Source organism: Mercenaria mercenaria, chromosome 15, assembly GCF_021730395.1.
Source record: "Mercenaria mercenaria strain notata chromosome 15, MADL_Memer_1, whole genome shotgun sequence".
NCBI classification, from domain to species: domain Eukaryota; kingdom Metazoa; phylum Mollusca; class Bivalvia; order Venerida; family Veneridae; genus Mercenaria; species Mercenaria mercenaria.
Window position 1 is genome coordinate 54,333,497 of NC_069375.1, and position 27,091 is coordinate 54,360,587.

At 36.4% G+C, this 27,091-nt stretch overlaps 1 protein-coding gene across 2 annotated transcripts; it reads left to right on the forward strand.

Annotated features, from left to right (window-relative positions):
• On the forward strand, nucleotides 1–27,014 carry LOC123554892 (protein-associating with the carboxyl-terminal domain of ezrin-like). Of its 2 annotated transcripts, none has more exons than XM_045345310.2 (13): nucleotides 1–264; nucleotides 1,629–1,814; nucleotides 5,330–5,500; nucleotides 6,086–6,185; nucleotides 6,985–7,090; nucleotides 8,917–8,994; nucleotides 9,598–9,737; nucleotides 11,922–12,112; nucleotides 13,272–13,412; nucleotides 14,741–14,838; nucleotides 16,468–16,598; nucleotides 20,801–21,495; nucleotides 24,599–27,014. In XM_045345310.2, exons 1-13 carry the CDS (start codon nucleotides 97–99, stop codon nucleotides 24,638–24,640), a joined length of 2,247 nt encoding a protein of 748 aa, XP_045201245.2. In that variant the 5' UTR covers nucleotides 1–96; the 3' UTR covers nucleotides 24,641–27,014. The 2 variants fall into 2 exon arrangements, with proteins under 2 accessions (XP_045201245.2, XP_045201253.2); XM_045345318.2 differs by having other exon boundaries at nucleotides 16,471–16,598.
• Nucleotides 27,015–27,091: the final 77 nt, after the last annotated feature.

Consider the following 27,091-nt stretch of genomic DNA (forward strand, 5'->3'; position numbering starts at 1 on the left):
TCATCGCCAAACGGTGTGCTGGCTGGCTGTTAATTTTCTATTTGTTGACGTTTGGACAGATCATTTGTAACACTTCAAAAGAAGAATGTAGAAAAAATGGGAGCAGAGAGCAGTATATTAGAAGGCTGTGAGTGGGAAGAAACGTCAACGGATGGTCTTTGGTCATTGACACACGGACATCTTGCTGACGGGACAGAAATCAGCCGTTTTGCAGTTGCAAAAAACGACAGAAATCATCAAAATATTTTAAGAAATTTGATTAAGGTACAAGTACGTTTTGACTGAGATAAAAGAAAAATTATATAATGTATGATATTTCAAAAGCCAGTACCTAGCATTAAGACCCCTTTAATATAACAGAAGTCCTTATTTAAATAGTCCCAACAAATTTGACGCAATCCTAGGAAATATTGCGTAATGTTTTTAGGCTTTTTTTTATGGCAGTGGCTATGAGTCAGATAACTGGACCAGTATACCTGGAGGTCCGATGATCGAACCTCTGGACAATCTGTGTGAGCCTGTCTAGAAGTCCGGTAATCAGTATGAATATTGAGAACGGTAGCCTAGCTATTTACAGAGAGGAAGCTATATTTATCTTTTGAAACAGGAAATTATTTTGGAAGTTTGCGCTTGTTCTTTCGTCATTTTAGATACGTTGTAAATGACAGGAAATGGAAGTATTTATAATTATTTAATCCTGAGAAAAATATGATCGCAAATTCCATAAATTATTGACATTAAGTAGCATTTTGTATGCCGCAGTCAGTTCTAAGCTTTTATCCATTTTGTGTTTTTCTCCCAAATGAAGAATTAAAATGTTTTCTTTCATGATTTTTACATTGATTGTGTGCATAAATTGTTGAATTGGTTTTCCTACTTGAGTAGATAATGATATGCAACTGGAAATTGCTGTTAAAATTTCAAATTCAACATGACTCCAACCTGAGTGAGTGCTATTTATAAATAAAGTATTTACAAAAAAGAATGTGTAATATAATGGCAACTTTATTCACAAGCACAATCCATGTCTTAAATACTAAAGAATACATTAACTTTATCATTTTAATTCATCAGTACCGAGAAAAACAAGAATTTAAATTATTATTATACCAGATTTGTTGAGCGCCCTTTTCATATGGAATATACGTTCAAAGGCGCTAAAATTAATAAAATTAATAAAATTAATAAATTAATAAAAGCCAATTACGGTGTACAAATTGCTATTTAATATTTATCGAATTTGCGATCATACTTTTCCTGGAGTTATAAATACTTCTGTTTCCTGTCACTTAATTACAATGTATTTGAAATGAAGAAAAAAATTCGAGAGCAATTAAATTTTGATATCATCTTTTGTTTTCAAAGATAAAATATAGTCTCTTCCTTGTAAACACTGTTCTCTGTATTCATATTGATTACCGGACCTTTAGACAGCCCACGTCTACACTGCAATATGCGCAAGCGGTAAAACCAATAACTACATGCAAGGTTGGCAAATTATTTCCCGGGGTGGTATTTTCCAAAATAGCAGAAATGGGAAATACTGGGAAATATATACATCACCTTCCCTTTCAAATATAGCAGTATTTGGAAACGTATGCTTTTACCAAAAACAATTTCTATTTCAGAATCTCAGAACTATTCGTCATCCATCGGTTTTGTCGTATGCATGTTCAGAGGAAGGTAGCAGTGGTCCACAACTAGTAACAGAGAAGGCATTACCTCTAGAGACAGTTCTACCATCCTTGTCATCTACTGAGATCTGTGCAGGACTACATACTGTCCTTGAAGTTCTCCAGTTCCTGCATGAAAATGTAGGTCATTTGATGAAATAAGGTTGAATTGTGGGTGTATTGTTAGCTCAGCTGCCATTTTGTTTTATGACCTCTTGACTTGGGCAATTTAGAGGATCTTTAAGAGAATAAGAGGGAGAAAGAATAAAAAAAAACATGTTTTATTGAATAAGTTAATTCAGTTGTAAAGTAAGACTTTTTTGCTCATCAGTTTCTTTAAAATTTTATGGTCTTAGTAATGTAACTGCTTAAGATAACATTAGGGTTTTCCCATTCTATTTTATTCCCAGTTTAACTTTGTTCAGGTTGAGTTATTAGAATATGTGGAGTGTCTAGCATCCATCAATTGCCATTTACTTTTACACCTTTTTCTCTGAAACTAATGGTCAGAATTACATCAAGCGTGGTCTGTAGCATCCTGGCATGGACCATTCTCCCAATTTATATAAATGATTCATCTCCTGGAGATAAAAATACAATTTTTTTTTTTTAACTTCTTCTCAAGAACCACTTTACCACTTACTTTGTTTTCACCAAACTTAGTTTACAGCATCCTTCTATGGATGTCTTTCAAGTTTTTGTTAATCCCCTGCCACGAGTGGTGTGTGTGGGTGGGGTTATAGGAATGGTATCTGTCTGTCCGTAACAATTGTGTTTGCTCCATATAACCTAAACCTCTTGGGTGATTTTCGTGAAACTTGGGTCATATGATCGTCTCTTCAAGACGATATGCAGAACTCATGAGTCAGCCATGTTGACTCAAGGTCAGAACTCAAGGTCAGATGTTTGAGCCTTCCATTTTGTGTCCGCTTTGTATATCCTAAACCCCTTGAAGGATTTTAATATGACTTGGCTGTATTATATATAAAATATATTTAACAACATCAATGCTTCGACCCAATACGTAGATGTCAAAGATTTTATGTTGTTAGCTCACCTGTCACAAAGTGACAAGGTGAGCTTTTGTGATCGTGCGGTGTCTGTCGTCCGTCCGTGCGTCCGTAAACTTTTGCTAGAGGTCACATTTTTCATGGGATCTTTATGAAATTTGGTCAGAATGTTCACCTTGATGATATCTAGGTCAGTTTCGAAACTGGGTCACGTGCCATCAAAAACTAGGTCAGTAGGTCTGAAAATAGAAAAACCTTGTGACCTCTCTAGAGGCCATAATTTTCAATGGATCTTCATGAAAATTGGTCAGAATGTTCATCTTGATGATATCTAGGTTAAGTTCGAAACTGGGTCACGTGCCTTCAAAAACTAGCTCAGTAGGTCTAAAAATAGAAAAACCTTGTGACCTCTCTAGGGGCCATATATTTCACAAGATCTTCATGAAAATTGGTCAGAACGTTCACCTTGATGATATCTAGGTCAAGTTTGAAACTGGGTCACGTGCCTTCAAAAACTAGGTCAGTAGGTCAAATAATAGAAAAACCTTGTGACCTCTCTAAAGGCCATATTTTTCATGGGATCTGTATGAAAGTTGGTCAGAATGTTCATCTTGATGATATCTAGGTCAAGTTTGAAACTGGATCATGTGCGGTCAAAAACTAGGTCAGTAGGTCAAAAAATAGAAAAACCTTGTGACCTATCTAGAGGCCATATATTTCACAAGATCTTCATGAAAATTGGTCAGAACGTTCACCTTGATGATATCTAGGTCAAGTTCGAAAGTGGGTCACGTGCCATCAAAAACTAGGTCAGTAGGTCAAATAATAGAAAAACCTTGTGACTTCTCTAAAGGCCATATTTTTCATGGGATCTGTATGAAAGTTGGTCTGAATGTTCATCTTGATGATATCTAGGTCAAGTTCGAAACTGGGTCATGTGCTGTCAAAAACTAGGTCAGTAGGTCAAATAATAGAAAAACCTTGTGACCTCTCTAAAGGCCATATTTTTCATGGGATCTGTATGAAAGTTGGTCTGAATGTTCATCTTGATGATATCTAGGTCAAGTTCGAAACTGGGTCACGTGCTGTCAAAAACTAGGTCAGTAGGTCTAAAAATAGAAAAACTTTGTGACCTCTCTAGAGGCCATATATTTCATGAAATCTTCATGAAAATTGGTCAGAATGTTCACCTTGATGATATCTAAGTCAAGTTCGAAAGTGGGTCACGTGCCTTTAAAAACTAGGTCAGTAGGTCAAATAATAGAAAAACCTTGTGACCTCCCTAGAGGCCATATTTTCCATGGGATCTGTATGAAAGTTGGTCTGAATGTTCATCTTGAAGATATCTAGGTCAAGTTCAAAAGTGGGTCACATGCGGTAAAAAACTAGGTCAGTAGGTCAAATAATAGAAAACCCTTGTGACCTCTCTAAAGGCCATATTTTCAATGGATCTTCATGAAAGTTGGTCTGAATGTTCATCTTGATGGTATCTAGGTCAAGTTTGAAACAGGTTCATGTGTGGTCAAAAACTAGGTCAGTAGGTCTAAAAATAGAAAAACTTTGTGACCTCTCTAGAGGCCATACTTGTGAATGGATCTCCATAAAAATTGGTCAGAATGTTCATCTTGATGATATCTAGGTCAAGGTCGAAAGTGGGTCACATGCCTTCAAAAACTAGGTCAGTAGGTCAAATAATGAAAAAACGTTGTGATCTCTCGAGGCTATATTTTTCATGGGATCTGTATGAAAGTTGGTCTGAATGTTCATCTTGATGATATCTAGGTCAAGTTTGAAACTGGGTCAACTGCAATCAAAAACTAGGTCAGTAGGTCTTGAAATAGAAAAACCTTGTGACCTCTCTAGAGGCCATACCCTTGAATGGATCTTCATGAAAATTGGTCAGAATGTTCACCTTGATGATATCTAGGTCAAGTTTGAAACTTGGTCACGTGCCTTAAAAAACTAGGTCAATAGGTCAAATAATAGAAAAACCTTGTGACCTCTCTAGAGACCATATTTTTCAATTGATCTTCATGAAAATTGGTCAGAATTTTTATCTTGATAATATCTAGGTCAAGTTCAAAACTGGGTCACATGAGCTCAAAAACTAGGTCACTATGTCAAATAATAGAAAAAACGATGTCATACTCAAAACTGGATCATGTGGGAAGAGGTGAGCGATTCAGGACCATCATGGTCCTCTTGTTTTTCTTGTTTGGTCAGTAAGTTTTATATGCATAGAATTATATTCAAATAACTTACTACAAACTTTCACCTTAAGAAGATTATGTAATATAATATCTAATCATTTAAAGGGGAAAAAATGTATAGGGTCACATTTCTTTTCAAGTCAATAACTTCAGTATAAACCTTCTTACATGTCTTACTGGCAAATGTTGTTGCACTTCCTGTGTCCAGGATATTTTCACTGAGCATACATCAGTGTACTGGTAGCTCATGTTTTGTGAAACTCTTGTTAGCAATATATGGTCATCATGGCCCTTTAGTTTTATTTTGGCTGTTGCATTTGCAACTTTTGGTCAGGCTGGGTTTCTGTAAATTTCAGACCCCAACAATTAAAGTAACGTATGCAAATTAAAGCAACATATGCAAATTCAAGTAACATTTGCAAATGATATTATACAGGTTGGTGCTAGCCATAACAACATGCATATAGGGGCTGTATATGTGACAGCAGATGGAAGCTGGAGGTTAGGTGGATTGGAACATTTGTGCAAATTCTCAGAGGTAACAGACACCTTCCTAGAATCCAGCAAAGCTTACAGACATGAATCTACTTTCGCACCTGAAGAAAAGGTAAATAATTCTATGAATTTGTTTTTTTTTTTTGGTTTTGACCATCATTTGTCGTTTGTCTTCTGCTGTTACATTTTCACCTTTAAAACTAGGTCACTAGGTCACATCTTATAAAGGCTTTGTTAACACTCAAGTGGCCATATATTCTATCTTATCTTCATGAGACTTGGTCAGAATGTTTGTCTTTTTAAAATCTAGGATAATTTGTAATATTGTCACTTGGGAAAAACTAGGTCATTAGGTCAAACCACAGAAATCTTTGTTATCACTTTAGAGGCCTCTTTTTCAACTTGATTATCTTAAATCCTTGTTAGAATGTATGTATAGAATCTAGGTTAAAAGAGGGGTGCCTCATGTCAAAAGAGATTCTTTATTAAAACTGTCTTGATCTATCATGTGTGTGTCGGCTATAGCCTTTATAAAAACCTGGTAATACATATCAGTCGGGCTGATATTTCTGATCACAGGACACTATTAATGTAGATGCCAGACATAACTAATGGTGTTCTAAAGGTTGTTAGTTCAGCTGTTACCACTGAATCCTGAAACAGTCCTCTTCAAGTACGTTTTCAATTTAAATTGCAGGGAGGCAAAATATGTACGGACACCTCATTAGGACATGCGAGGGACATCTATGCTTTCGCTGTCATGACAGAATCTCTTCTAGAACACATGCAGGACTTAGGTACTTTATATCACAAATCCTTTTGAAACATTTTGTGTATGTTATGTCCCCAAATAAAACCCTTGTAATTCTAATTTCTTTATCTGTATTTGATTTAAACTTGTAATATCTATTCATCTTCCACATCATCACCCACATCATATGACACAAGAGCCATATCTCTTGCACTAATATATTATGAATTATGCCCCCTTTTTACATAAAATTTCAGGTTAAAGTTTTGATGCACTTTCACTCTATATTTGTTATTACCAAATGGACTTGATTCAAACTTAAATAGTTGTAGCACATCATAACCCACATCATATGACACAAGGGCCATAAATCTGGCACCAGTAATAGAGCCTTGATATTTGGTATTTGATACCAGGGTTTGACTGTCTACCACAATTGTTCAAAGTATTGCCCTAGGTTCAGAAAAAATGGCTACGCCCCTGAGCGTGACATATATATAGAATAGGTTTATATAAAGTCTTCTTCCCTGAAGCTATAAAGCTAGAGCCTTGATATATAGCATGTGATATAAGGGTTTGACACTCTACTTTAATTGTTCAAGTTATTGCCCTTGGTTCAGAAATGGCTACACCCCTAAGTGTGACATGTAACTCTGCAGTTGTACATTTATGTAATAAAATTGCTCTTGAAGCCTTTTACACAGGTGAGCGCTTTAGGGTCAGTGACCCTCTCGTTTACTATCAGAGTTGCTACATTTTAATTGGTGTACTTACTTCTTGTTGCGGACAGATTCCACACATTTTAAAAGAAACCATTGATTCATATTACATGTGTTTTCTTACAGGGGATCTAACAAAGACATTTGAGCTTAGAATACAGGACGAGTGCCTTCATAGTGACCCTAGGAACAGACCCAAAGCGTGTTCATTACTAACCGATAGACTTTTTAAGTACGTACTTATAAATTATACAGTTTTCTAAGTTTCAAGTTGAAAACAATACATTGTAGCAGTTTTTGTGATAAGACTGTTCAGTACATGTTGTTTTCCATAACAGTGTATATTGTCTTACAGTCCTGTAAAAACATTTTATACTCTGTTTGTTGCCTAGATGTTACCCTTCTGACAGAATTTATTTTTTACAAAGTCAGCAGATCAGATTGTATAATTCTTTGATACCAGTAATAGTTCAAGTTATTATTCTTCATTATGCTTCTCAAAGGGGAAGCATATAGTCGCTGCATTGTTCGTCTATTTGTCTGTCCCTCATGCATTTCTTGTCCCCAGTATTTCTCAGCAATCACTTGTTGAATTTAGCAACCTATAGGAAGCTTCACTTTTAAGAGGACATGACTGTGTACATTTTCTTCATATTCAGGATGGATGATTTTTCACTGAGTTATTGCCCTTTTAGTATTCAACATAGTATACTATAGTAGCATTTCTTCTCTGGAGTATTCATCTGCAACTGCTAGCTAAGCTTCATCAAAATTTCATAGGAAGCTTAACAATGCGCATATTGTCTTCATGTTCTGTTTGGATTATTTTTCACTGAGTTAATGCCCTTTAATTATGTATATTTAATTATTCAACATAAGTATATTTGATTATTCAACGTAAGTATGTAGTACCATTTTTTGTCTGGAGTATTTCTCAGCAACCATCGGATGGAATTCATCAAAACTTTATGGGAAGCTTCTCGCTTAAGAGGAAATTTGCATGTTTTCTTCATGTCCTGGTTGAATGATTTTTCACTGGATTATTGCCCTTTGATTATTCAACATTAGTATACTATAGTACCATTTCTTGCCCGCAGTATTCCTTGGCAACCACTGGCTGGAATTCATATAAAATTCATAGGTTGCTTCACTCCAAGTAGTTCTAGTTTTAATAGTCAGTTACCGGTATCTCACCAGAGAGGACTTATGGTTCACTCGTAGCCACCAGAGATCAGTTTGACATATAAAGTTGGATAGTGTGATAACTTTAAAGATTTTTAATGTACATGGATAGATGGCAAATCATTCAATTGAATATCAAGTGATTCCTTTGGCAGCAAATTCTAGTATAATAACAGATGCTTATGTAGTTGGTTACTTTTATTGCTGGGCTGTAGTTTTGTTTCTGATGAAATAAATGTTAGGTGTTCTCATGTATATGAGACAAGAACTGTTTCTTTTCTCACATAAACTAATGGTTCAGAGTGAGCTGTTTTAGCAGATGATCAAATGTCAGTTGTCCATCATCTTTCATCCACTGTTAATACTTTGGAGGTAACAAAATTGGCAAAATCTGAAACTTGGTCACTATCGAGCTTTGGACAAGATTAATTTGGTAACGGCTTGTTAAAAACTATCGCAAGAGGAAATATGCATATCTTGTACACTCTTTTTCTCAACAACTACATGCTGAAGTCTGTAGAAACTTCTTTTGAATCTTCTCCACAAAGACTATGTATGTGCCCAGTCAGTGAATTCCACTTTAAAATTTATACTTTTATAATGCAATAATCGTATTTTTGGGAGGATCCAGCGATTTTACCAATATTTTGTAGTAGTGTTATCCCTTTTCCACTGTAAGCGCAGGTTTTTTCTTCTTTTAATTCAAATATCAGAAAGGTTTCTTAGCAGATGCTCATTCTATATGGATTCAGCCACTTAATTTACTGATTTTCACTGCTGCTTTAACCTTTAACACTGAAGCATCATTATCGGTGTTATTAGATGAAGATAGTGACATTTATATCCAATGACTATATTTCTAGTTGTTTCTTGCAGCACAGCATTTTTAGAGATAGCCCTGTTTTTGAAGAATATCACATTGAAGAGTGAGGAAGAAAGAACCACATTTTTCAGGTATGTTGCATGTTATCTGGTTTGTATTAACAGTATTGCTGGCTGCCAGCTAAATGTTTAAATTGACAGTGTCCACTCTTTCATATGAGCATTTCAGCGCACATGGTTCATGAATCTACTTTGCATCTTTACAAAATACAAAACAGAGTCATGGAACGTGTACAGTGCATGTCAGCTCACCACAGTTGACAAGTGTGTGAAGTTTCAATCCATTCTCATTAGTTGGTACTGAGCTACCAGAAGTGTACCAAACATTGACAAGCCAAAAATGGGGCATAATTTTGACTTTAGAAAGATAGTTACATTGCCATTGTAATAGATTTACTCATGGGTTGCCATTAATTCATAAAATGATTTTCATTTCCGTACGCCAAATCCAGGCTTTATTCTACATTATTCAAATAAATGACATTACCCCATCACTTCTGGTTTATCAAACGTGCAGAACTACCTTAATAGCTGAACTTTAATATGTGTACATTTCACTGTTTTTTAAAATATTTCTTCTTCTTGGTCACCTTTTACTGGAAATATTTGATTAAGCATCGGAATAGATCTTGTATTGAAATATGTTGACTATTTTGTTGTTCTTTTATGTTGTAGAAAACTGTTGCCAATGCTGCGCAGTCTACCAGAAGAGTTGGTGGCTCGTCGGCTGGTGCCAGGACTACTGTCAAGGTTTGTGTTCATGGACCAGGCTGCTGTTGAAAATGTACTGCCAAGTCTTCTCACACCACGTAAAGGTAAGACAGTCAGTGATAAATCATGTAGAATATCATAAATGTAGGTAATAATGAAGTTTCTTGACCACTTCCTGCAAAATTTGAGAGGGTTGGCACTTACTTGTCCATCTGTCTGTCCTCTTGTCCGTCTGATTTTGTACAGATCTTAAAAAGTGTTTGACCTGGAGTAAAAAAAAACATCAAGGGATTGTCATTCAGCATGTTAGGTTGTGCACCTGATGTTTTAATTGGGATTTCCCCAGAGTTATGGCCCTTGACTTACTTGGAAATATACATAAAGTTTGTGTCATGTGTCTCAAAAATTATTTGACCTAGGATTAAACATTTTAGGAATGTTATTCAGCATATTAAAGTGTTTTTGAGATATCACTCAGCCAGGCCAGAGTTATGGCCCCTGACTTAGCCAAAAAATAGGCATAAAGGGGCATAAAGGTTTATGTCACCTGCATGTCAAAAAGTATTTGACAGTAATATTTGGGATCAGTAAGTGAAAGGTCATCTTGATATCTTGGAAATCAACAATTTTGTGTCCGTATGAAATAGTTGTTTTGGCAGAAACTTCAAAATAGTGCTAAGGAAAATTATTGATTAAACAGTAATACAGTGTTTTAAGTAAAAAAAACTGTTAAAAATTGTAAGTTTTTACAGTGATAACACATTTGGCAGAAATTAAGTGTTTAGCAAATGTATTCTTACTGTGTTTTTAGCTCACCTGTCACAAAGTGACAAGGTGAGCTTTTGTGATCGCACGGTGTCCGTCGTCCGTCCGTGCGTGCGTCCGTGCGTGCGTCCGTAAACTTTTGCTTGTGACCACTCTAGAGGTCACATTTTTCATGGGATCTGTATGAAAGTTGGTCAGAATGTTCATCTTGATGATATCTAGGTCAAGTTCGAAACTGGGTCACGTGCCTTCAAAAACTAGGTCAGTAGGTCTAAAAATAGAAAAACCTTGTGACCTCTCTAGAGGCCATATATTTCACAAGATCTTCATGAAACTTGGTCAGAATGTTCACCTTGATGATATCTAGGTCAAGTTCGAAACTGGGTCACGTGCCATCAAAAACTAGGTCAGTAGGTCTAAAAATAGAAAAACCTTGTGACCTCTCTAGAGGCCATATATTTCACAAGATCTTCATGAAAATTAGTGAGAACGTTCACCTTGATAATATCTAGGTCAAGTTCGAAACTGGGTCACGTGCCATCAAAAACTAGGTCAGTAGGCCAAATAATAGAAAAACCTTGTGACCTCTCTAGAGGCCATATTTTTCATGGGATATGTATGAAAGTTGGTCTGAGTGTTCATCTTGATGATATCTAGGTCAAGTTCGAAACTGGGTCATGTGCGGTCAAAAACTAGGTCAGTAGGTCTAAAAATTGAAAAACCTTGTGACCTCTCTAGAGGCCATATATTTCATGAGATCTTCATGAAAATTAGTCAGAATGTTCACCTTGATGATATCTAGGCCAAGTTCGAAAGTGGGTCATGTGCGATCAAAAACTAGGTCAGTAGGTCAAATAATAGAAAAACCTTGTGACCTCTCTAAAGGCCATATTTTTCATGGGATCTGTATGAAAATTGGTCTGAATGTTCATCTTGATGATATCTAGGTCCAGTTCGAAACAGGGTCATGTGCGGTCAAAAACTAGGTCATTAGGTCTAAAAATAGAAAAACCTTGTGACCTCTCTAGAGACCATACTTGTGAATGGATCTCCATAAAAATTGGTCAGAATGTTCATCTTGATGATATCTAGGTCAAGTTTGAAACTGGATCACATGCCATAAAAAACTAGGTCAGTAGGTCAAATAATAAAAAAACCTTGTGACCTCTCTAGAGGCCATACTTTTCATGGGATCTGTATGAAAGTTGGTCTGAATGTTCATCTTGATGATATCTAAATCAAATTTGAAACTGGGTCAACTGCGGTCAAAAACTAGGTCAGTAGGTCTAAAATTATTAAAATCTTTTGACCTCTCTAGAGACCATATTTTTCAATGGATCTTCATGAAACTGGTCAGAATTTTTATCTTGATAATATCTAGGTCAAGTTCAAAACTGGGTCACATGAGCTCAAAAACTAGGTCACTATGTCAGATAATAGAAAAAATGAAGTCATACTCAAAACTGGGTCATATGGGAAGAGGTGAGCGATTCAGGACCATCATGGTCCTCTTGTTATTACAGATGAGAGCCATCCACGAGAAGAAATCCAGCCATTGTTTTCAGAAAAATTGTTTAAAATGTATGTTGTGCCAAAATTAGTGAAGATTCTGAGTGTACATGACTACCATATTCATATTCTTCTGCTGCAATATTTTCCATACTTCGTGCATCTGATTGACAAGGAAGATCTGGAGTTTGATGTGTTCCCTCAGGTATTGTCATTATAGAAATAATGTCTCCCTTAATAATTGGGAAGAGATATATTGTTCCTTAGTCTAGACAACTACTCGATATGGGTTTGAGCCTTGTTTGGGGACCTTCAGTTCTCCATGTGAGGAAGCCATCCAGCTTAAATCAGTAGTTCTACCATGGTGTTCACTGGTGAACAAATAATGCATGGAGGGGCACCTGGGTTCCTCCTCCACCATTAAAAGATGGAAAAATCGCCATATGACCTATTATTGTTCCACTGGTGTGATGTTAAACTCAACAAAAACAAAAATGTATGTAATATAGGCTATTTAAAAACTGGATTACCCGAGGTAAAAAACTAGGTCAGTAGGTCAGAACCTAGAAAAACCTTGTTAACACTCTAGAGGCCACATTTTCCATCTGATCATGAAAAAAATAGGTTAAATTCAAATCTAATTTAAGTGAGGTTTTAAACTAGGTCACTCAGTACCTTAATTGGCAACATTGACCAACACGGTGCTTGCAGGCACTTATTTGCCCCAAGGTAAACACTTGAGCCAGATAGTGGTATGCATTGGCTATTTTAATTAATTGATGGAAGACTGTATAGTAATAAGGCAGCTCCTAGTAAATATCTGAGTGACATGTAAAATTGCTGCATAAAAGAATGCCCCTTACTTACTTTTTGCTCTCTCTCAGTTATAACTAAATGGATTTGATTGAAACTTAAAATGGTTGTTCCACATTATTAGCCATATGATATGACACATGGTAGAAATACTCCATGAATTATGTCAGATTTATACTTAGTTAATGTAGTAATACACTTTCACTCTATCTCTCTTATTACTTAAAATACATTTGACTCAGATTTAAACTATTGTCCAATATCATCATCCACATTAGAGTCATTAAATCTGTAATAGCAATAGCTTCCTGGGATGTGTCATGTTTCATTATCTAGCCCCGAAATAGTAGAGCATGCTGCCACCTGTAACACCTCTTGTTTTTGTAGTGATTCTACTGATTGTCAGCATTAATCAATGTGTGTTGGCACTACATTCTCAGGCAAACAATTGAATAGGTTCCTTGTGTTTATATTTAAAGGTAATAATAATAATAACTTCCACAATTTACAGTAACATCCCAGCAACATAATTTTCTGATTAAATGTTTCAGGTGCTACTAGGCTTAAGAGATTGTAGTGAGCAGATAGCGTCCCTAAGTTTACACGCTCTTGCTGAAATGGTTCCTGTACTGGGTAGAGATGTAGTGATTGGTGGAAAGTCTAAGAATTATTTCAAAGAAGGAAGACCCAAGGTATGTGTAAAATTGATGAACAACCTTGCAGGTAACTATGAAAAATACCATAATTGCGCAGAAAATGAAGTCATTGAGAAATATGCAAGGAAATATTTATTTTTTTATTTATTTATTGAATGTGTACTTCATTACTAGTCATTTCACCCTGTATCTGAGGCATGATATTAGCAGATGTTAGTGTTAAGTTTCTTTGCCCTAGAATAGGGAAAAAATTACAGTGAAAACGGGTTGACAGTGAAGTGTAATAATTTAAATCATTGAGTATAGCTGGAACTCTATAGACTGCTCCACATGACTGAACCTCTGTAGACTGCTCCATCTGACTGGATCTCTATAAACTGCTCCACATGACTGGATGCCTGTGGACAGCCGAGGACCTCTGTAGACTGCTCGGCTGTCCTACGGGAAACTGGTTCGTGTTTAGACTCCAGTAGTTATAGTTTCTAAAAAAACTTAGGGAAACTAGAGATCTACTTCAGCTTAACAGTTAAAAGACACAAGAAGTGACTTCTAGAAGTTTAGTATAATTCAGCTCATCTAAACTAAAGTTTCATTGTGAGCTATTTGTAAAGGTGGATGGACCAGCATCCGTCATCCTTCATCAAACATATTACATATACATCTCCTCTGAAACTGTCAGAATAACACAAAACATTGTTTGTAGCTTCTGTCCGTATTGTTTAAATGGCTCCAGTTGACTCCACTAGAGCTAAAAATAGAACAACATTTAAACAACTGCTTCAAATGAACTGCTTGGTGGACCTTCCTTAGAGTTGGTCTTTAGCATCATTATAAGGTCCTGTCTCAATTCTGTTCAGTTGGGGACATTTTATAAAATGTTTAAGAAGACGATTATTTCATCCCCATTATCATGACACTGGAGAAAATAGTTACAGCATCTTTCAGTACTGGGACAATGATCATCCAAGATGAGTTTAAATACCAAAAAACATGACTTTATAATATTAAAATTCTGGGATATATGATATTTTTGATAGCAGTTTCTGAATATTAGAACATAATTATTAAAACCTGTGAATATTTTTGCACCATTTTTGCACTCTTGTTTTGAGGGCATTTGGTCAAAGGTCAAGGTTACAGCTTTTAAATTACATACCCACATGTCTCTGACAAGCTGTCACGGCGGTATACATGATTCACAAACAGCCCTTGTTTAGCTATTTGTAATAACAGTAGGATTATTCTTGCAAATTTTCATCACAGTATGTGACCCAAATGTTAACCTGTACACTAGGTCACTGTCTGCTCAACTGGACAATGGTGTATATTTTATTGCAATTATTACACTTTTCCTTTTTTTCCAGACTCACAATCATGATGTGTCTCCTGCACTGAACAATAAACAATCCAATGTTCATGGTGTCTTTGGAAAGATGAAACTTATAGACCTAGTCAAACAAAGGTATCTATAAATTTTTGTAGTTGGTACTCTTCTGTCTGTTTATTAAATGATTCTGCTTGGCTCAATTTAGGGCACACCAGAGCTAAAAATTGCTATATATGACTTCTTTTCTTCACCTGATAGATATTGACCTTATTTGGTCTGTAGCATCCTTGGATAGACATTTCTTAAAGTTCTTCAGATTGTCACACCTAATTGTATTTTTGGTGCCAGAACTAAAAATAAAAAAAGCCATTAAAAGACTATATATATTTAAAGATGTGATAGAACTTTCCATTCTCCAAGTCATTGTTGGTGTTGCACATTGGTTCAAATCTCAATAACCATTGCATGCATTAGATTGAAACTATATAATAGGCTCTTGTCATTAAACTTGCTAAAATAACCAAGGTAGATAACTCTTCATTGAATTCAGTTCAAATTATGCGATTTTTTTACACCTGTTTTGGAAAAACAGACATATTCTATGATGGCATGTGCATCTGTCTGTCTGTCTGTCTGTCTGACATATTTCATGTCCAGAACATAACTATAACAATTCCATATATTGACTTTAATCTTGGGGTATTGATGATTAATTGTATGAAGCAGGTCGGTAGGTTAAAGGTCAAGGTCACAAGAGGAGTTCTTGTCCGGAGCATAACTGAATAACCATTCAAATATTGACTTTTAACTTGGCGTATAGGTAGGTGGCAGCGAGAAGTTGTGCAGAGAGTATGACCCAGATTGGTAGGTTAAAGGTCAAGGTCATACATCAAGTTCCTTAATATTTTGTGTCCAGAGCAAAATTCAATAATCATTCAAGGTATTGATTTCATTCTAGGCATATGGGTAGGCAGGGATGAGATAATGTGCATAGCATATGAACCACATCAATAGGCCAAAGGTCACAGTATGGTCATATCTGTCTCATATTTTGTATTTTATATCTGAAGCACAGCTTCAAAACTGTTCAAGTTATTTACCTTAAACTTGTAACATAGGTGGGTAATGATATGACAATCTGCATTACTCCCAATTCATTCACATTAACCCCCGCCGCCCACCCCCCTCCCCCATCCCAACCTCAACCTAAAAAAATCATTTAAGTTCCTTGTGCTTATATATTCTATCACCGCTGATGTGCAACCCATTCCACACCCCAGCCCCTTACTGCCACATTACATCGACCCTCTGACACACACACACAAATTCTTAAAATTTTACTACCTTCTCTGAAGTAGTGCTTTGGGAGTATATAAGCTCTTGTTGACTTAGGGTTTGCTAAGTTTCTGTGTGTAACTAACTGTTAAGCTGTATCTCAGTAACAACTGTATATATTGGATTTAAGCTTCACACAATGCTTGCAAGTCCTCAAACCTATTGAAATAATATGTTTGTCATGTTAACCTTTACCATGCTAAATTTCTAAAATGGACTGGTCCATCATTCAATTTGGGCAGTACCACTTGTTATTCAAAGGGATGTCACTAAAAATTTACTAAATGAATAATGAACAGTGCAGATCAAGATCAGCTGCACGGATGTACAGGCTGATCTTGGTCTGCACTGGCCACAAAGGTAGAACCCTCAGCCACACCAGGCTAAAGGTTAAAGAAAATGGCATCTAAAAATTTCACGTATTTTCAGCAGCAAAAGCATTACTTCTGAGAAAAAAAATGATGATGCTTCTGATAGAAAGTGGAAAGAAAAGGAACAAAGAAGAGAAGAAATGAGAAGAAGAAGAGAAGAAAGAAAATTAAGCAGGGAGAAAGCTAAAAGTAAATAGAATTTGTATAGAAAACTGAACACCATTAAAAATGCAAGTTTAATATGATGTTGTTTCAGTTAAGTAAAATGTGTTTGATATTTAAATCAGTTTTGAAAAAATACGAGGAGTGTTCGATATGAATTGCTTATTGTCCTCTAGCTCGATATCCACGTGGGGCACGATAAAAACCAATACCTACCTGTATAGGGTTATTCAATACCTACACAACGGTGTATAAATGTACATGTTAGACTAAGTGTAAGACATAAAATTTGCCATTTGAATACACGCAATCATTGACCACTGTAGTAAAAATGGTTGGTAGAAGCGTCGACAAGAAAGATGAAATACGGGCTTACATCAAAGCTCGCTCAAAACTTGGTTGTTCTTTGAAGCAGCTGATGACTGAACTTTCTACTGCTTATGGACCTTCTTGTGTGTCTTATGACACAGTTCAGCGGTGGAAAAAGAAATTTGAGTCTGGTGTAGAGTCCATCAAAAATGCACCGAAATCAGGTAGGCCAAAATCTGCATCTCGTAAAGAAATCGTTTCCAAAATAAAGGAATCATTGAAGGAGATGCCAGATTTACAGTTCGTGATATTGCACGAAAGGTAGGCATATCACTATCAACGGTTCACCTATTTTGAAGAAGCATTTGAAAGTCAGAAAGATTTCTGCTAGATGGGTGCCATATCTGTTGACTGATGAGCAAAAGAGTCAACGGGTTAAAGTGGCCAAAAAGCTGCTTCAAATGTTTCCAAAATATGACAAAAAGCAGTTTGCCAATGTTGTCACAGGTGATGAAACCTGGGTCCATTATTTTGAGCCCGTCAGAAAGGTTAGCAATAAGATCTGGGCCACTAAACACAGCAAACGCCCAATAATTGCCAAACGTTCTTTGAGTGCAAAGAAGGTTTTGTATGCAATCTTCTTCTCTGGTGAAGGAGTCGCAATAAAAGTGCCGGTGAAAAAGGACAAAAGCATCACAGGAAAGTACTACAAAGACGTAGTACTGAAGAAACTGAAAAAGTATTATCAGAAACGACGCCCTGCCACTGCTTTTAAACATGTCCGGTCTTCTACATGACAATGCCCCCGCTCATACCTCCGCAATAGTTATGGCGTTTTTGAAGAAAGAAAAAGTAACTGTTTTGCCTCACCCCCCTTATTCCCCAGACCTTGCCCCATGTGATTAGCCCACCATCATCAGATGGTGGGCTATTAAAATCACTGCATTCCCTCCGTCCGTTAACAATTTCTCGTTATCGCATCTCCTCAGAAACTACTGGGGGGATTTTGACCAAACTTTGTCAGAATGATGTACTGGTACCCTAGTTGTGTCCCTCTGAAAGTCAGACTGGTTCAACAATTTATGAGTGAGTTATTGCCCTTTGTTTATTTCTATAATTTACATAGATTTATATAGGGAAAAACTTTGAAAACCTTCTTGTCCAAAACCACAGAGCCTAGGGCTTTGATATTTGGTATGAAGTATTATCTAGTGGTCCTCTACCAAGATGATTCAAATTATTTCTCTGGGGTCAAATGTGGCCCCGCCCTGGGGGTCACATGGTTTATATAGACTTGTATAGAGAAAAACTTTGAAAAACCTCTTGTCCAAAACTACAGGGCCTAGGGCTTTGATATTTTGTATGTGACATCATCTAGTGGTCTTCAACTAAGATAGTTCAAATTATACCCCTAGGGTCAAATATGGCCCCACCCTGGGGGTCATATGGTTTACATAGGGAAAAACTTTGAAAATCTTCTTGTCAAACCACAAAGCCTAGGGCTTTGATACTTGTAATGTAGCATCATCTAGTGGTTCTCTACCAAGTTTGTTCGAATTATCCCCCTAGGGTCAAATATGGCCCCGCCCCGGAAGTCACATTGTTCATATAGACTTATATAGGGAAAAGCTTTTAAAATCTTCTTGTCAATAACTACAACATTCAAATTTGGACATGTATATTTTTGAGTGGCAAGATGAACCTTGACATGAGTTGACCTTGATTTTGACCTAGTGACCTACTTTCACATTTCTGTAGCTACAGCCTTCAAATTTGGACCACATGCATAGTTTTGTGCACTTGAAAAAACTTTGACCTTGATTTTGACCTAGTGACCTACTTTCACATTTTTGATGGTACAGGTATCAAATTTGGACCATATGCATAGTTCCGTGTTTCAAAATGAAATTTGAGATTGATTTTGACCTAGTGACCTACTTTCACATTTTTGAAGGTACAGTCTTCAAATTTGGACCACATGCATAGTTTTGTGTTCTGAAATGAAATTTGACCTTGATTTTGACCCAGTGACCTACTTTCTCATTTCTCAAGCTACAGCCTTCAAATTTGGACCACATACATGGTTTTATGTACCGAAACAAACTTTGACCTTTACATTGACCTAGTGACCTACTTTCACATTTTTGAAGTTACAAGCTTCAAATTTGGACCACATGCATAGTTCTGTATTCTGAAATAAAATTTGACCTTGATTTTGACCTAGTGACCTACTTTCACATTTCTCAAGCTACAGCCTTCAAATTTGGACCACATGCATAGTTTTGTGTACCGAAATGAACTTTGACCTTAAGATTGACCTAGTGACCTACTTTCACATTTCTGTAGCTACAGGCTTCAAATTTAGACCACATGCATAGGATTGTGTACCAAAACAAACTTTGACCTTGACATTGACCTTGTGACCTACTTTCACATTTTTGAAGGTACAGGCTTCAGATTTGGACCACATGCATAGATTTGTGTTCTGAAGTGAAATTTGACCCTTGATTTTGACCTAGTGACCTACTTGCACATTTCTCAAGCTAAGCCTTCAAATTTGGACCACTTGCATAGTTTTGTTTACCAAATTAAACTTTGACCTTAAGATTGATCTAGTGACCTACTTTCACATTTCTCAAGCTACAGCTTTCGAATTTGGACCACATGCACAGTGTTGTGTACGGAAATGAAATTTGACCTTGAGCTAGTCAGTAAGTCTTGAAATTTGGAACACTCCAAAATGGCACATTGGTGGGCGCCAAGATCACTCTGTGATCTCTTGTTTCTTTTTGTTTTCGAAATTGAAATCATTCCTTGCTGGGCGGAAATACCAGTCCCGACAGGCACTTGAATCTGCCATTCATCAGTACCTTATTACTGTGCCCAAATCAGCGTACCGTGAAGAAGTGGATACATCGGCTGAAACTTTGCATTTCTAGCCACGGGGAGTACTTCAAGGGGATGAAATGAGCCCTTTTGGGCTAACTTGAAATTTGAAGTCTCCAGATAGAAATAAGCAATTCATTTCGAACATCCCTCGTAACAGCAAGATACTGTCTGAATTTACATTAACAATTCGAGAGCCATTGGTGATAATTATTTTGTAGTACAGTAAGTACAGTGTATATGTCACATTGTCTTATAGTTTAACCATTGTGAGCCTCTACCATGAGTATCTAAAATGATGACGTAGATTGGAAATGGTGTTTGTCAGATGGCTGTTTGATCCTGACATGAAGGTTCTGAAAGTCTCATTATATCAGTTACTTAAATTTAAATGAAAATATGCAGTTAATACCTATATGTAAGCACGCATGTGATTTTCACTTCATGCATGTTATGTTTCAATTGTTCAATAAAAAAATGTTTTGGATTGCATAAATGATTCTTTGAAAGATTTCTTACGGATGAATAACAATGAAAATAAATTTAATATATATGGAAGGGAAAAATGAAGAAGTGGAAAAAAACTTGTGTTTATACTATTTTGTGCCCATCCCCAGCTTTATGTAAAACTTGATTTGAAGGATTCCGATAAAACATTGTTATAATGTTAACTGTTGTTAGGAAATGTTAGCCTTAGTACTTACATAATCTTTATTTTGTAGGATGTTTGTTTGCAAATGGCAAAGATCCATTTTATCCCCTCCCCCACCACCACTTCATGTGGTATATAGTAATGGCAGTGTCAGTCTGTCAGTTTGTTAGTTCATTAGTCCCTGTTTCATGTCTGGTCTGTAACTTTGTCATTCATGGATGGATTTCAAAAAGACATTACACAAATGATCAGTATGACATGACAACCGGACCTGTCACAAGCAGGAACCTTAAATAATTTCCTTTTACTTTTTGAATGTCTCCATTTTGTAACATTTCTGTTCTGATTTATGTTTTTGTAAAGTTTGTTTTTTGTATTATAGAGATGCATAAAGAAGAAGTTGAGGAGACAGTTTCTGAGGTGGCAGCTGAAACATCAGTTAGCTTACAATCTGTAAAAACACCAGATATTATACACACAACTGATGAAAGGATTGGAAAATTGTCTGATATTATTAAAGATTCCACTAACTCAGATGGTTCAACAACAAATTGTAATTTAGAAGAGGATGCAGTAGTGGAGACAGCTGGTTGGTCGGGTTGGAGTGAGGAGGAGGGCCATTCTGACTTTAGTGAAGAAATTGAGAGGGAATTAGCAAACATGGATTCTTCTTTATCACCGAGTAAAAACGATCATCCGAAAATTTCAACACATTCCGAGGGTAACACCATGAACATAGTGACAGATCAGCATTTACAAGCTCTGTCTGTAAATGGTAACAAGTTTGATGGTGATGAACTTGCTAAAGTCACAAAACATGTCACATTGAGCTCAAAAGGAAACAATTATGCCAAAAGTCAGAAAAAATTGGGTGCTGAATTTGATATCATGGATCTTGACATAAAAGTTTCTAAGAAAAATGAGGATCCTTTAGATTTTTTTGCAGACATGGCTCCTAAAATAGAAACAACAAAGGCAATTTCATTGAATAATTTGGCTGATGGTGATGTTAGAAGCAATGCACGTTCAACAGAAGTGAAACAGTTAAGTCTAGAAGTGAAAGAAACAGATACAGTAGTAAGTATATATTAACCTTTAGCATGCTAAATAAATTGTCGTCTGCTGGAAATTTCGTCTGCTAAAATTGTAAAGTTCATTCAATTTGCACCAAAATTGGAAGAAATATTGTCAGAGTAGCAAACAGCTTGGAACCTGCTGATCTGGTTCCAAGCTGTTTGCAAAGGCTGTTAAATTCGCCAGCAGCAGGCTAAGGGTTAAGATAGTGTGTTCCAGGTTGTAATGCATGTTTGGTAATCAGTTAATCTTCTTTCTCCATTTAACCAAGAGTAAAATGTAGATCTAGATTATTGAAACATTGTTTGTGTGTGATTGGATGATCCAGCATCCATTGTACTGAGTCAACTTTTTTTATGCCCCACAAAATTGTGTGTGTGAGGAGGGGGGAGGGGCACTTAGGCTTGCCCTTGTCCATCCATCTGTCTATCCAAATTTGTGTTGTTCATATCTCAAAAAGTATTTGACCCGAAGTCATCAAACTTTACTTGGTTGTTATTCAGCATGGAAAGTTGTGCACCAGGGATTTTAATTTGAGTCTCACACAGCCAGACCAGAGTTATGGCTCTTGACTTAGTCAAAAATATGCATAAATAGGGCCTAAGTTTGTGTCGCATGTATCTCAAAAAGTATTTGTCACTTGGATTTTGAGAGAGATATACATTTCTTGGTTTTCAGGGGAAGGGGTAGTTATCCTGATATAGGTACATGAAATTTTTTTAAAATCTCTGAAATTACTTGCTCTGTTTCAAAAAAGTTTCACAGCAAAGTTCCTTAGGTGACCCTCTACTGAATGCATTAAAATCATTCTTTTTCTTTAAAAACATGGCTGACAAGTCTAGTTTTCTCTATATGACTATATTGAAAATTTTCTTTAGTTTAACCTCTAGTCAAATTTCAAAATAATTTCAAAGAAGTGTTTCACGGGTGACACATTACCAAATTCCTTTAAGCCATGGTCCTCTTTCAAAGTTTCACACTCCAGCCTGTTTAAGCTAATATTATGAAACCGAAGCGATTGATCCAGGGCCATGATATCTAGGACCATCATGGCCCTCTTGTTTCTTGTTTCCTAGTCTTCATAGAATGGCTTCCTGTAGACAGTACCTGTGATAGGCTAACATGGCAGGCATGAGCAGTTTAACAAACAGCTCTTGTTTTACTTCAAGTATAATTCTACTAAACACGAGGACCATGATGGTCCTGAATCGCTCACCTATCCCCACATGACCCAGTGTTGAACTGAGTATGACGTCGTTATTTCTATTATTTGACATAGTGACCTAGTTTTTGAGCACATGACCTAGATATCATCAAGATAAAAAATTTCGACCAATTTTCATGAAGATCCATTGAAAAATATGACCTCTAGAGGTCACAAGGTTTTTCTATTATTTGACCGAACGACCTAGTTTTTGAAAGCATGTGACCCACTTTTGAACTTGACCTAGATATCATCAAGGTGAACATTCTCACCAATTTTCATGAAGATCTCATGAAAAATATGGCCTCTAGAGAGGTCACAAGGTTTTTCTATTTTTCGACCTACTGACCTAGTTTTTGACTGCACATGACCCACTTTCGAACTTGACCTAGATGTCATCAAGCTGAACACTCTCACCAATTTTCATGAAGATCCATTGAGAAATATGGCCTCTAGAGAGGTCACAAGGTTTTTCTATTTTTAGACCTACTGACCTAGTTTTTTACCGCACGTGACCCAGTTTCGAACTTGACCTAGATATCATCAAGATAAACGTTCTGATCAATTTTCATGAAGATCTCTTGAAAAATATGGCCTGTAGAGAGGTCACAAGGTTTTTCTATTTTTAGATCTACTGACCTAGTTATTGACCGCACATGACCCAGTTTTGAACTTGACCTAAATATCATCAAGTTGAACATTCTGACTAATTTTCATAAAGATCCCATGAAAAATATGGCCTCTAGAGAGGTCAAAGTTTTTCTATTTTCAGACCTACTGACCTAGTTTTTGACCGCACGTGACCCAGTTTCGAACTTGACCTAGATATCATCAAGGTGAACATTCTGACCAATTTTCATGAAGATCCATTGAGAAATATGGCCTCTAGAGAGGTCACAAGGTTTTTCTATTTTTAGACCTACTGACCTAGTTTTTGACCGCATGTGACCCAGTTTCGAACTTGACCTAGATATCATCAAGGTGAACATTCTGACCAATTTTCATGAAGATCAATTAAGAAATATGGCCTCTAGAGAGGTCACAAGGTTTTTCTATTTTTAGACCTACTGACCTAGTTTTTGACCCCACGTGACCCAGTTTCAAACTTGCCCTAGATATCATCAAGGTGAACATTCTGACTAATTTTCATGAAGATCTCATGAAAAATATGGCCTTTAGAGAGGTCACAAGGTTTTTCTATTTTCAGACCTACTGACCTAGAGTTTGACCGCATGTGACCCAGTTTTGAATTTGATCTAGATATCATCAAGATGAACCTTCTGACTAATTTTCATGAAGATCCATTTAAAAATATGGCCTCTAGAGAGGTCACAAGGTTTTTCTATTTTTTAACCTACTGACCTAGTTTTTGACCCCACGTGACCCAGTTTCAAACGTGACCTAGATATCATCAAGGTGAACATTCTGACCAATTTTCATGAAGATCCAATGAGAAATATGGCCTCTAGAGAGGTCACAAGGTTTTTCTATTTTTAGACCTACTGACTTAGTTTTTGACCCCATGTGACCCAGTTTTGAACTTGACCTAGATATCATCAAGGTGAACATTCTGACAAATTTTCATGAAGATCTCATGAAAAATATGGCCTCTAGAGAGGTCACAAGGTTTTTCTATTTTTAGACCTACTGACCTAGTTTTTGACCACATGTGACCCAGTTTCAAACTTGACCGAGATATCATCATTATGAACATTCTGACCAACTTTCATAAAGATCCCATGAAAAATGTGACCTCTAGAGTGGTCACAAGCAAAAGTTTACGCACGGACTGACGGACACACGCACGGACGACGGACGCCACGCGATCACAAAAGCTCACCTTGTCACTTTGTGACAGGTGAGCTAAAAAAATGAACATGTCTGTTATCTGATGTATTTCAGGATGTAGATGATGGTGGTGGTTGGGCTGAAGATGACTGGTAATAACCTCTCCACATCAGCAACACTTTCATCCCTTGTACCAGAATCTCCTAGATGCTAGTTACCATCTTGAAGGATACTTGTAAAGACATAAATAACCTCGACATTTTCATGCTCATGTAAATTTAGATGACTTGTAGCAACATGTATCATTTGTAGATTTAATCTTTAGATTTTGTCAGAAGAGATTGAAGCAGACTTTTTAGCTCACCTGAGCAGGAAGTGCTGCTCATGGTGAGCTTCTAAGATCGTTGAATGTTAATTTATGCTTCCCCATTCTTGGAGCATTTAAATACTTTCACAGACTTCTTCCTTGGGTCATTCTCTACCAAATTCCTTCCTATAATTTTTTTCAGTGTTGTGTACAAAATTCTTTCAGTTTATTCTGTTTCATAGGAAAAAATGGCTGCCAGGAGGCAGGGCTATGTTTCCTAATATGGCTATATTGGAAACTCAAAGTCTTCTACATTGAAACTGCTGGCTCAGTTTTAAAATAATTTCACAGCAATTTTTTTTGGGTGACCCTCAACTAAATTCCTGCTAATCATTCTGTTTAATTAAAAAATATGGCTGTTGGGGGTCATGGCATGCTTTCTTCATATGGTTTTATAGTGAAGTTTGTAAATATTCTCATGTGAAACCTGCTATGCGTGACCTTTACCTTGGACCTAGTGACATGATATACACATCATCTTGATGAGGTTAACATTTTATGAAAATTATTGTAAAGTAGATACTTAGCAGACTTGATGGACAGATGCACCAACAGAGGGATATCCGTAACTCAGATATAGACCCCGTACTGTTTGTGTCTGCGGATGTAATATAATTGCACAGAAATATTTTTTGGGCGACCTTCTGTCAAAACTGTTCCAATTATATTATATTATATTATACTATTCTTGTTTTGGAAATAGTCATGGCTGAGGGTTAAAAACAATAAAACCATCAAACCCCATCTTCTTCCATAGCACTGGTCCAATTGTGAAATGGTTTCACTGAAATATTTTTGATAATCTACTGTAACGTTAAACCCTATCAAAATAATTCAAAAGAAAAGTTTTTTTGTAAGATTCTCTGCCAATATTATTACCTGTTTAGTTGTGCTGGTGTCAAAGATTTCAAATGTCTGCATAGGATGCATATGTGTCTTTTAATATATGTACATATAAAAAAATCATGTACCTCTTTATTTTATCTCCGCATTTATCCTAATGATTATTAGGTCTATGAAGACAAATTGAATGTTTATGAAGGGAAAACTATTATACTGCACTATTTTATTTATGCTATCTCGCAACAGGTTTATTACATTGAAGCAGGTCTGTATAAACATGTTTATTATTTGATAATTGATATATATATGAACTTTTGTTCAAACAATGATCTGTCAGTAAATGAATATAAATATCTTGTAAACACGGCATTCAGGTTCACTGTATTAAATATCAGATATGTTTATTATATTTGTGGGGCGTTATGTTAAAAAAAATTTATTGTTAATCATTGTTGTAGATTTTTATTGCCCTACTGGTTGAAAACTAGTTTTAGGGACAAAAGATCTGCACCTCATCTGTCTCAGTCTCCCATTTCATTGCATTTTTGCTGGTGTAACTGTCTGACCTAGGGTCATGAAACATTCCAGCCCCCCCCCCCCCCCCGTCTTGCAAATCTTCACCCATCCTAGAAATTTAGCCTTCTTCTCATAGTATTTGACAATGCACGTCTGTTTATCTGTCTTTGACAACTATCCACTCCTACCCCCTTGCATCCACATTGCTACTTTGATCTTTGGAGTAGGCACTTTGGTTTGGTCTTGCACACAGAAATATTACTTTGTTCATCTCGAAGTTACTGTCAGGATCTGTAGCACCTTTACAAAGTTATTTCCATACTTATTCAGATGGTTCCGCTTGACTGATTTTAGGGGCTGCAAGATCTCAAAAAAAAAAAGAAAAAAAAAAAAGATGTTATAATGAATTAATTCCTAGATTATCATCCCTGACTGCCTGCCCCCACTTTTTTTTTTTAAAAGAAAAAGGAAATGTCCCAAAAATGGTTCCATATTTATGTGAAGGTGTCGCAAAATAAAGGTCTCGAGTTAAAACTCACGCCACTCTTCAAAATTGAGAGCATTGTTGCCACAAACTACTTTCATTATGGTTTTAGTAATTGCTGAGGTTTTTCAAAACTCTCTAACTTTCATATATACAGACAGTAGCATTAGACTATTAAGATGGTTGTTCAGAATTGCAGTCGCCTTACCAGTAGGAGGGCTTTATATTGTATTTGTTACTTAGGCAATAATACATGTTCCTTATTGTTCAGACAGCTGGGTAATTAAAATAAAGTATGCAATAAAGCTTAAAAAGTAAAACTAAGATTTCCTTTTTTTATGCCCACTGTGAGAAGGAACTATTGAAACAATTGCAGACTGTCATTCAAGGTCCCTCT

What these genes read in the sequence shown, in the direction of transcription:
- LOC123554892 (XM_045345310.2), top strand. Translation starts at nt 97, where the DNA reads ATGGGAGCAGAGAGCAGTATATTAGAAGGCTGTGAGTGGGAAGAAACG. An exon ending in CTTTCGCACCTGAAGAAAAG is followed by an intron (nt 5,501 to 6,085) that starts GTAAATAATTCT and finishes TTTAAATTGCAG; the next exon opens with GGAGGCAAAATATGTACGGA. An exon ending in AGAACACATGCAGGACTTAG is followed by an intron (nt 6,186 to 6,984) that starts GTACTTTATATC and finishes GTTTTCTTACAG; the next exon opens with GGGATCTAACAAAGACATTT.